Source organism: Glandiceps talaboti, chromosome 18 (assembly GCF_964340395.1).
Source record: "Glandiceps talaboti chromosome 18, keGlaTala1.1, whole genome shotgun sequence".
Taxonomy (NCBI): domain Eukaryota; kingdom Metazoa; phylum Hemichordata; class Enteropneusta; family Spengelidae; genus Glandiceps; species Glandiceps talaboti.
This window is the reverse complement of record NC_135566.1, coordinates 21,216,584-21,228,835: the sequence shown is the minus strand read 5'-3', so window position 1 is coordinate 21,228,835 and position 12,252 is coordinate 21,216,584. Positions and strand designations below refer to the sequence as shown.

At 38.2% G+C, this 12,252-nt stretch overlaps 1 protein-coding gene across 1 annotated transcript; it reads right to left on the bottom strand.

Annotated features, from left to right (window-relative positions):
* Nucleotides 1-717: 717 nt before the first annotated feature.
* Nucleotides 718-8,629, bottom strand: LOC144449066 (uncharacterized). Its single transcript, XM_078139479.1, has 4 exons — nt 8,474-8,629; nt 5,452-5,631; nt 3,857-3,986; nt 718-3,146 (listed from the first exon to the last, which is right to left on the bottom strand). The coding sequence occupies exons 1-4, from the start codon at nt 8,516-8,518 to the stop codon at nt 1,786-1,788; spliced, it is 1,716 nt and encodes a 571-aa protein (XP_077995605.1). The 5' UTR covers nt 8,519-8,629; the 3' UTR covers nt 718-1,785.
* Nucleotides 8,630-12,252: the final 3,623 nt, after the last annotated feature.

The window sequence follows — 12,252 nt, the reverse complement described above, 5'->3', positions numbered from 1 at the left end:
TGAATGTTCACACAAACATCGTTCGCTTGGGACAACCCCCTCCCCCCAACAAATGTTCACACAAACATCGTTCGTTTGGGACACCCCCTCCCCCTCCCCTCTCCTCCTTAACGAACGTTCACAAGTGCAACACTACACATTTATATTATGATGTAAACTATGGTAAAAATAACAACGGTCACACCGCTATGATCGATACAATGTAAATACATTATGGAAACCATGAAATGTCAACCTTATGAACCTGTCTACTGAGACGATCATTAAATATATTACTTTAAACCAAATACTGTATCTTACATTTGAAGTACATTTTTTATCAACTTATCAGCATCTCAGTGGTATACTGAAGATGTTACCATTGAATTTGAAGGCGTGACAGTTTTCTAAATTTGGTTAGGAGTGTGAAAATAAAGTTCAGCAATCGCAATGAAGTCAGACCCCCCCCCCCCCCGGACAAATTTCGTTTGTTGAGCTTGTGTGACATTGTGCGATCGTCCCTAAGACCTTAGATTTAACAATTGATCTAGTTTGATTCAAGTGAGGTAATGAAGTCAAAAAGACAACTCAAACACAAACTCCTGGTCTCTTCCACACTCGTTCTTGTTGATTTATTTCTGGTGTCAACAATATCAGAAACCTACAGAATAAATAATGTAAGGTGTAAAGACCAAACATCTTACATGTAACCTTTCCAAAACGAAAAACAAAGATAAGTTTAGTTATCCGGATTTATTGAATACTAGCATGTAAAGTTGAAATATTTACAGTTTGGGTTATGACTAAATAGAAATGAAAATGAAAATTTAGCAAAGAAATCGTAACTATGTATTTATAATTGGAAGCAGGACTGACGTGGAAATGTTTTCAAAAACAAAACTCTTAAACGCTTTACTGTACCAGAAGAATTCTATGATATGACTTCGATGTCTGTAAATCTTTGCCATACCAGAAGAATTCTATGATATGACTTCGATGTCTGTAAATCTTTGCCATCCATAACAGTCATATTTAATATACAGCAATGATAGTTAAATCGAGTCAATTAACAAGTCAATTAAAAAGTCAAATCAAAATACTACCGGAAAGCCAGAACTGTATCTCACATTAGAAGTAATTTTTTAGCAACTTATCAACATCTCAGTAGTAAATACAGCTGTTATCATTGAAAGGGTGAAAGTTTTCGAAATTTGGTTAGAAGTGCGAAAGTGAAGTTCAGCAATTGCAGAAACCAGACCCCTCCCATCTAAACGAACGAAGTTCGCTTATTGAGTTTGTGTGACAGTCTGCGATCGTCCCTAAGTGGACTAAAATTACCGTTTATCGCTGACATCTTTTTTAAATCAAATGGTTCATAATATCCCATAATATATTTATAGGACAGCCAGACTGATACAAATATAATTATGAATTGAAAGCATTACCAACACTTATACACACTTACTTTCTTTTGAACCGACTGACCGATCTGTTATTTGAATGGTATTATGATGAGAAACACAGATATGAAAAGGGTCAGCTTTATGTAGCTGTAAGTTATGTTTGATTGTTATTAAGGTTTGATGACGACTTTATTTAACTATAAAACAAATAGAGTTCATCACTTAATGTATGATATAGTGTGAAATGCGTCAAACTAATACGAGTATTTATTATATTTACCTATTTATGTTCATTTTTTTTTAATTTTGGTTTTAAATGAAATTCCAGAAATGTTTAATTTTTGTTGGAGAGTTTTAATTTTGAAAACGATGAAAACCTTTATACATCTGACAACCACATTTTTCATCCTAAAAATTTCATTACGTCATCATCATCGTCATCGGCAATTTTTTTCCTTCTTCCACTGCCTGTTCGTAGAAAACTCATAGAATCGTCGTCATCATCATCATCTTGCATCATTTGTCTTCGTCTCCTAAAGCTGTACGGAGAACTGCTGCCTGTGTCTTCATCATCATCATCCCATCGTCTCCTACTGTACGGACTTCTTCTGTAACTAGTTGGTTCTTCTTCCTCAGGTTCCCTTTCCTTCTCTTTCTTTTCTTCTTCCCTTTCCTTTGTCTCTACCTTCTCTTCTTCCTTCTTTTCTTCCTCTCTGGTGTCTTCCTCTTTCTTTTCTTCTTCCTTACTTTCTGCATCTTTATCTTTTTCCTCTTTCTTAGAATCGCCTCCTCCAAGAAGGGCCATCATGTCATCTTCCTCTGTTTTTTCCTCTTTTTCCTCTTTCTTAGAATCGCCTCCTCCAAGAAGGGCCATCGTGTCATCCTCTTCTGCTTTTTCCTCTGCTTCCTCTTTTTCCTCTTTCTTAGAATCACCTCCTCCAAGAAGGGCCATCATATCATCTTCCTCTGGTTTTTCCTCTTTTTCCTCTTTCTTAGAATCGCCTCCTCCAAGAAGGGCCATCATATCATCTTCCTCTGTTTTTTCCTCTTTTTCCTCTTTCTTAGAATCACCTCCTCCAAGAAGGGCCATCATATCATCCTCCTCTGCTTCCTCTTTTTCCTCTTTCTTAGAATCGCCTCCGCCAAGAAGGGCCATCGTGTCATCCTCTTCCGTTTTTTCCTCTGCTTCCTCTTTTTCCTCTTTCTTAGAATCGCCTCCTCCAAGAAGGGCCATCATATCATCTTCCTCTGGTTTTTCCTCTTTTTCCTCTTTCTTAGAATCACCTCCTCCAAGAAGGGCCATCATGTCATCTTCCTCTGGTTTTTCCTCTTTTTCCTCTTTCTTAGAATCACCTCCTCCAAGAAGGGCCATCATATCATCTTCCTCTGGTTTTTCCTCTTTTTCCTCTTTCTTAGAATCACCTCCTCCAAGAAGGGCCATCATGTCATCTTCCTCTGGTTTTTCCTCTTTTTCCTCTTTCTTAGAATCGCCTCCTCCAAGAAGGGCCATCATATCATCCTCCTCTGCTTCCTCTTTTTCCTCTTTCTTAGAATCACCTCCTCCAAGGAGGGCCATCATGTCATCTTCCTCATTTTCTTCTGATTTGTCCTCCTTCCCCTCTTCGGCTGCATCATCCTTTTCTTCTTCCTCTCCTCCATCGTCTTCTTTTGCTTCCTCCTTTTCCTTCTCTTGATTTCCATCTGTCTCTGTCTTGTCTTCATCCTCTTTCGTGTCTTCCTTTGTCTCCTTGGCCTCTTCTTTATCTAAGTGGAGATTATGAAACCAAAAATATCAACTTACAAGAGTTAATAAATACAGTGTGATTCGACTCCACTGTTTACTGTCGGATATATGTATGTGCGTGTTAAATAATCAAAAGAATATTCGAAAGATAATGTGCATTCTTTATGCATTAATGAGTGAGATATGAATACATATATTGGTATGGAGACTTGTTTGAAATTTAAAATCTCTAATTCTCAGAATTTGCATATTTTACAACTAACGATTTTCTAATAACTCTGGAAACAGTATAACAAAAGATAGCGTTACCATGGTGAAATGTAATTTTGATCCCAGTTAGAATGCTTACTTCTGATAAACATATTCATCTGAGCAGAAATACAATATAAGCAAGTTAACCTGAACCGGGCGGTCGTCTGGGTCCTCAAATATCCAACTAACATTGTCACAATTTATCGTCTGGCTTTTTGACAACAAATTAAGTACAATTGTTACAATTTTGAAATGCATGAATCACCTAAAAGGTATCCCCTACAAAACAATGTAGCAATGCTGGGATAATTGTTGTTATGGAAGACTAATAGACGCTAGATGTAGCTATTATAGTATCTCAAGTGGCCCCTTGGCATGGTTGCTAAGAACGTTTTGGGGGAATCGTTACACTATTTGTTTTACCGTAATATAAATCTACGTAGACTATTAGTTAGATAAATTTATATCTAATTTTTACCTGGTTCTTTTTCTTCTTCTATGCTGTCACCTCTGTGAAATCGTGTTTTGGGTTTTGGGATTGGGTTGTTTACTCTCAGAAATTTCCACAATCTCTCGTTTTCTTTAGCTTTGTCGAAATCTTCGTAATCCTATTAAAGAGACAAATACTAGGTTGGAATAGTTGTAACTGTACAGAGACAGATACTGGGTTGGAATAGATACTGGGTTGGAATAGTTGTAACTATACAGAGACAGATACTGGGTTGGAATAGATACTGGGTTGGAATAGTTGTAACTATACAGAGACAGATACTGGGTTGGAATAGTTGTAACTGTACAGAGACGGATACTGGGTTGGAATAGTTGTAACTGTACAGAGACGGATACTGGGTTGGAATAGATACTGGGTTGGAATAGTTGTAACTGTACAGAGACAAATACTGGGTTGGAATAGATACTGGGTTGGAATAGTTGTAACTATACAGAGACAGATACTGGGTTGGAATAGTTGTAACTGTACAGAGACGGATACTGGGTTGGAATAGTTGTAACTGTACAGAGACGGATACTGGGTTGGAATAGTTGTAACTGTACAGAGACAGATACTGGGTTGGAATAGTTGTAACTGTACAGAGACGGATACTGGGTTGGAATAGTTACTGGGTTGGAATAGTTGTAACTGTACAGAGACGGATACTGGGTTGGAATAGTTGTAACTGTACAGAGACGGATACTGGGTTGGAATAGTTGTAACTGTACAGAGACGGATACTGGGTTGGAATAGATACTGGGTTGGAATAGTTGTAACTATACAGAGACAGATACTGGGTTGGAATAGTTGTAACTGTACAGAGACGGATACTGGGTTGGAATAGTTGTAACTGTACAGAGACGGATACTGGGTTGGAATAGATACTGGGTTGGAATAGTTGTAACTATACAGAGACAGATACTGTCATCATCATCATCATCATCATCATCATCATCATCATCATCATCCGTATTGCTAATTTCATATATACTGTTACTGGTATTTGGCTGCTGCTAAGGGCGTGGTAATGGTTGCTATGATAAGTTGTGTCATTACACATTGTGCTCCACCTTGAAATTTCAGCCCACTTCCCCATGATAGTAGTTGTAATTTGCATACAAACTTTAACAAACATTCTAAAATCTAAAAAAACTATCTTTCACCCGAATTTCCTCTTTTCTTATGACACTTTACTTTTTCTTTAAATATGACACTTTCTAACCGACTCACTTACGCAAATACCCTATCGATTCTGTTGGGCCTTTGTATGGCAAATTGCCAATGCTATGTGTGCATGGAGCTGTGACCCACTCTGACGTCATGGAGCTGTGACCCACTCTGACGTCATTTCACAACATTTCTGCGGAGATACAAACTTGCATTTTTGAAGTCACTTTAACTAACTTGAAGGTATCAAATTAAATATTGTGATATCCACCCAAGGGGTGGATATATGCAAAGGTGATATGTTTAATATCTCGTGACTCAAGTTCACATTGATACAGAGTTGACAAAATAACCTGAAGTGATGAGGAAAGGGTTGTTTCGAATGTTTGATCTTAGGGAAGTTGATTCAAACTCACCCCGAGATATTCATCGTCGAAAAAGAATTGCGGTGGCAGGGGTCTACCATTTTCTGGTTTTTTCTCACATTTCTCCCACATGCTTTTCTTGACAGTGTCATCGGATGCTACATCAATCTTTTCAAATTCTATCTTACATCCTTCCAGAAGAAAATTCACGAGTTGCTGACGTTTTCTGATCTGAAGAAAACAACAAAATAAGTGAGAGAGAGAAGAGAGAGAGAGAGAGAGAGAGAGAGAGAGAGAGAGAGAGAGAGAGAGAGAGAGAGAGAAAGAGAGAGAGAGAGAGAGAGAGAGAGAGAGAGAGAGAGAGAGGGGAGGGAGGGAGGGAGGGAGGGAGGGGGGAGGGGGGGAGGGAGGGAGGGAGGGAGAGAGGGAGAGAGAGAGAGAGAGGGAGAGAGAGAGGGAGGGATGGAGGAGGGAGGGAGGGAGGAAGGGAGGGAGGAGGGGGAGGGAGGGAGGAGGGAGGGAGGGGGAGAGAGAGAGAGAGAGAGAGAGAGAGAGAGAGAGAGAGAGAGAGAGAGAGAGAGAGAGAGAGAGAGAGAGAGGGAGGGAGGGAGGGGAGGGAGGGAGGGAGGGAGGAGAGGGAGGGAGGGAGGGGGGAGGGAGGGAGGGAGGGAGGGAGGGGAGAGAGAGAGAGAGAGGAGGGAGGGAGGGAGGGAGGGAGGGAGAGGAGAGAGAGAGAGAGAGAGAGAGAGAGAGAGGAGGGAGAGAGAGAGAGAGAGAGAGAGAGAGTCGCATAGGTGTAAAAACAATCAAAGAGACAGTCAGTGTTGGAACACTCTATTTTGATATCATACACAATACAAATCTCACAATCTCGTTCTCCTATTCATTTATACCTCTTCCATGCTTTAATTCACTTGGCAGTAAATACAATAACGATGAAGATATCAATGACGCTACTCTTCAGAAAGAGCACACTTCTTTTCATCCAACTGCTCAGACATGCGTTCATGTTGAAGTAGACCAGGCGAGACCGCCATTTTTTTTTGGGGGGGGGGTGTGGAGGATGTAAAAAAATTGTTGCTTGCCAAAAGCATAGGGGAAAATTTGCTGAACAACTCAAGACTTGCAGGACAACAAATTTTTTTTTGTAGCTCATACCGTGGAATCAAATTTGTTGTTGACTTGTTTTATGTTATAATATACTATACCCCCTAAACATACCCCCAGCCCATCTCTCTTTCTCTTCCACTAAACTTAGATCACTTTCTCTATTAAAGTGGCACAAACTGAGTTTATAAACTTTTTACTCAAAGTGAAAATACTTACATAAACCTTGATTAGACCGTACTGGTGTCAAATTAATGTCGATGCATGTCTTCTACGACACTAAAATTGTCTTTATCTAATTTTCTTAGAACAGTTGATTGCCTAGTAGTACGGATTCCTCCACAATTTTCAGTACGTATCAGAAATTACGTCATCGGATCGTTTATAAATGTTATATCTTAATATTAGGTTTGGGTTCAGTCAACTGCGAGTGATGGTTATAAGCTTGCATCATGATCAGTTAGTTTACTACTACGAATGACTTTGAAATACACAGTATAGAAATGTTTTAACTCAGCTTGAGCCCTTCTAATCGAAGTTTGGATCCTATCAAAACTATCTGTCTCTACACGTTTCAAGTTGTGTATTGTTTGTATCTATCAAGAACAATTTTAAACAATGAAAGCAACATAGGGGGCAGCCTACATGTAACTGTGTAATGAACACGATACATCATGTTGGCATCGTTTTTATTTACAACAAACAAAACAAATATCGAAATGTTACCGCATAGAAAAGTAGATTGACAAGCATATACGTATGGAGTGTGTTGGTTTTAAACAGAATCGCAAGGTAATTTATTATATAGACTTGGGGCAACATTCATATCAACAGTATACATTATCCTTCACTATCACGCATGCGCAATGTACAAACTCGCCAAGAATGTCAGCTCATCACATCAACTGTGTATTTGTCGAGTGATCTCTATGTGAATTACAGCACGTATGGCTGTCATGGGGGTCAAGTATTGGATGCGATACACTAGAGGCCTCAAATGGGAATTTCTTTCAACTTGTAAGATTTCTGTCCACTGTAATAACAACAGCTGATCGTAATTCTGAAGGTGAAGTTCCTTAAGTGAGTTTATGCCTTAAAAAGTTGGAAGTCAAAGTGTCTGGACAAATTTATCAGTTTTACGCAGTTCAAATATAGGAAGTCAGTATCGTAGACACATTATGACGATAATATATATTTCCAATAACTAATAACATCTTTATCATTTCATTCCAAATCGACATAGCCCAAGCTGGTTACAGTAAAATAACTTTGTATACAGGAAAATAATAATTTGAGAACAGACACGAAGTTTATCAATGGAAAACAGACACTCACTCCGTACTGTGTGGCCATGGTTGCTATTAACAGTCGGATGCCGTACTTTGTGGCCCGTGATTGCTAAACAGTTGGATGACAAAGTATGGAGTCATAGCTCGGGATAATTTTCCGCCCGACACCCCGTAAAGATCAGGCGAGTGATAGCAGATATAGGTTGACTTAATGCGGTGTAATACTGAAACGGAACGGGTTCTTTCTTTTATAGCTTTGGTATTGGTATTTTCATGTCGTACACTGCAGTCATGTTAACGAAATTGTAAGAATCCAATTCTACTACATTGATATATCATGTACTGTAGAAGACCATCAACTGACAGACCTAAGTAATAACTCGAAATTTATCCTGTTTAGGTGGTACCATTCGCAACTCAGAACACAAATACCATAGTTCGGATGATGAAAATATTATTCATGTTTCCAACAATTGTGTATTATCTGTCTACAAAGACATCCAGTTTTAGTAGCAATGGATGACACTGAATACGTCAATGACGATAGTGATTGTCAATTGCTATAAATACATCGAGGGGCCTCTATACAAAGAATCAAGCATCAACACGCAGGGAAAAATTCAACCGACAAATGTTTTCGGAATAAACATCAGTAGAAAAGATGCATATCTGTTTACCTCATTAGAGCCAGATATACTGGTCAAATACACTTTGATTCCCATGGTTGGTTTTCCGAGTTTTCAAATTCACAGGAAGGAGACCAAAAACACAGCTAGAAAACTGGTCCGACTTTTCTTCTAGAGTTTTCCTGATATCCCATATATCTACACGGAGGTCAAGGGTCATGTCCTTAGTCTTCGTCTGCAAGGATGCCATGACAAGATACTAGTAATACCACAATGCATTGTGTATCTACATCAAAATGAGATAACGATATATTTTTCTATTGTTGTATCATTTTATCCATACTTGTCGGTCTATGTTAGAATGGTGTGTCTGTAGAGAAAGTAGAAACTCATGCAGAGACACACACCTACATATTGTAACGTCGATCAAATTCTATCACACATAGAGACAACGGGACATGGATGACACCCAAGTTGTTGTTTATTGTAAACTAGTGCTAAACTATTGTTAATACATGATACATGTAATAGTCCAATATAGACTCAAGTTTATAGTAATATCGGCTATGTTCAAAATAGGTACATGACGTACATAAAAACGGCATAGTATCTTCGAATTTTGTATCTCTGGTGATCTAGATACTTCTCTATAATTTCACCACAACATGGTCCATTTCTTGGTGAAATAATCTTTACAAATGTTCAAAAAGTGTTCCTTTGTGGTATTGTCGATGTTTGAAATTCCATATTCTTCTTCTTTCATTTTGTTTTTAATTATCTAGCCATGTGAGCCAGAATAATTGTGTTCTTGTCATTCTTTCATGGCATATGATAAATGTGTCCTTTCTTATTGTCTTCTATATTTCTATAGTACTGTATTGCTTTCACTTGGATGGTTGGTAAAAGTGGCATTCTACCATTAGTTCCATCCTGCACCCAATGCTACTTGTTTTGTTGTTAACATTCAAAATTTGTCTACACCATTTTAGATGGTATTTTTCAGTCTCTGTTTTGTCCCAGTTCTTCACCATTGTTTTGATTGCCCATATTTCAGCTGTATATGTTAATATACAGGATGCAGGTGTTAGGAGACATTCAAAGATCTTTGATTGTAGATTTACATTTAAATTTTTACTTGAAAATAGGTAACCAATAGATTTCTCAGGTTTACGTGTCTTTTTTGAAAGTCTTTGCATGGTTTCATTTCAAGAACGTACTTGTGTGCTTATTTTCAGAACTTATCACTTTAAAAAGAGAGTGGAATAGAATTCCTTGCCACTATTTTTTGTTCCAACCTGTTCCAGTTTTCATAATTTTACTTGATTGTGACGAAGGTTGCGTATAGAATTTTGGAACAATTAGGATTCGACACGGTTCGTTCTACATGTTATCTGCGCGTACAAAACAAGTCTTTGGCTACAGTACAAGTGAATACCAACGTGCTGACAGTAAAGTCAATGCGTTGAAAAACAAATCGACATGTACGTCTACTTCTAAAACTATTTCAACTCTAAGCATGCCGGTTGTTACATTTTCGTTTAAAATAGCGCTCCTTTCTTTAATATATCTTCTCGTCACCATACAGTTCTTTCGTCAGTACCCGCCAAACGAGATACAAGAAACTGTGAACTTCTTACGTGCTCTGTCGGGATGTGAATGCGGTGGTAATTTCACTATATTGCAAGTCACTGATGGTACCGTTCTCATCAAAGCAGTCCTCCAGTCGGACAAGAGAGAAACAAAGCTCTCCAGTTGTGAGATATTACAAGACCAAGAATCAGCTGATCGAATTAGCTGGCTGAATGACTTGGTTAGGCATGGATATGTTGAGAGTTCTATTATACATTTTGTCGATTCTGATCAAGAGATTGATAATCTGATATATTCTTGTCGACAAGTGATGTTCCTGGAAGATTCAGACCATGACATTTTGGAGAAGATGAGAGGATTTGAAAATAGGTCGTCAGAGTTAAACTCACCGGATGGTACAAGGTAGGTTTTGACATATTTTGCACTGAGTCATTGTTTTATAACCTGCAAGTTCCAACGCGTGCATGGTTATATATAAGCGCAAACTCTGTGGCGGCGGATATTTCAGACGAATTAAATATCTGACTATTCATTTCTGTGTTCTTATTGTTTCCTATGAATTGTTTATTTTATTACACTTATTACATCATAAGTGATCATTACTGGTTATACAAGTGGAAACGTAAGGTACGCCGTGACGGAGCGCCCTCACACACATCAGTCAACCAATTTCAGTATTTCAGAGCAGACGTAGACACGACGCACATATCTTACTGTCGAAGTACTGATCTGAAAATTCATTTCTGCGTTTTTATAGTTTCATATAAGTTGTTATCTATTACAACATAATTAATCTTCATTAGTAACCAGAAAATCTCAGACTAGTATTGTATTTAGTCAAACTAAATTAATTTGTTTGTGTACATAGAAATTAGCACTAAACATCGGATGGTCTCGGAGAAATAAAATGTAGACTAAAACGAGATTACATGGTGATTATAATATTATACACATTTCGAGGCTTATAATTCTAGATGGCTTTTACGTAAGGTTGTATTTTAATTTTGTAAAATAGCGTCTCAACCCTGCTCAACCACATACAATGGCGATTGAAGTAACTTGTGATCATTCAATTGAGTTGTCATGATCGTCAATGATGTAATCATTTATCAATGTACAATTTGAATACATGCAAAAGTTATTTAATAAGGGAATCAAATTAGAATTGGTGACTATCTGTTTACATCAATGTATATGACTGATCACTTACAGCAGGGAAAAGACCATGACGGAACTAAATACAGCCCAGCTTATAGCACCGAAACAGGCTCCTGGTCCGGTCAAAACTCTACTTAAAGCAATTTATCCAGGGACGTTGTGGTGTGGTGTGGAAAACCTAGCGGGTGATGTGTACAGTAAACTAGGTAGGTTATATTGGAAGCAGCACAAATGCACTATATCCCAGCACACATACATTTCCGCTGCCAGAACGAAAAATATTCGACATGCCTTGCACAGTGTCGTGAAGTAGTACAAGTAATACAACTTAAATGCAATTACAGGTGTATCTTACCACAAGAAAGAATAACGTAAGACCAATGCTTTGTTGGGATACACTTCTAAATTTGCATAAATCGCTGTTTATATTTCAAAATAGCCAGGACAGATTCAGTTAGCTGATGATGTGAGGACATCTTAACGTTGGTGCTTTTATCAGTGGTCGATATTATTATCCATAGCAGTACAGAAACATTGAAATTGTGATCGCCTTTAAAGGCGCTGATTTTTGCATGCGGATCCAAAATCAATTTGATTTGCTTTATCATGTATACGTTTATCCAAGAGTGATGCCATACTATTCACGGTGCACTCTATTTACGAGTAAGTCATTGTTCCTAACAAAACATGGGTCCAGTTACAGCTAGTACATTTAATTTAAAGTGGAGTATTCTCCCTTCAGACTCGCTTTATTTTTGTTTATCTGGCGAATGAATAGCTGATATCATTAACATATGTTTTCATCTCTCCTTTCTTCTGTTGTTTAGGTCCCGAGGCGGAAGCCGATATGTGTTGTCGCTCACACGATCACTGCAGGCCCAGTCTGAAACCGTTCGAATATCGTTATTATCTGACCAACCAATTACTATGGCGGATGTCCCATTGTTCTTGTGATAGGAAGTTTTACAACTGTTTGAAACGAGCTGGAACGAAAGCAGCCAATGAAGTCGGCAAATTGTTTTTTAACGGACTCAAGATGCAATGCTTTGATTTCGATTTTCGTGAGACTTGTATTTTGAGCT

Coding starts and splice junctions, on each gene's coding strand:
- LOC144449066 (XM_078139479.1), bottom strand. CDS start 8,518: ATGGGAATCAAAGTGTATTTGACCAGTATATCTGGCTCTAATGAG. Junction 3,987..5,451: donor TCGACGATGAATATCTCGGG/GTGAGTTTGAAT, acceptor TCTCTTTAATAG/GATTACGAAGATTTCGACAA. Junction 3,147..3,856: donor AGAAGAAGAAAAAGAACCAG/GTAAAAATTAGA, acceptor ATCTCCACTTAG/ATAAAGAAGAGGCCAAGGAG.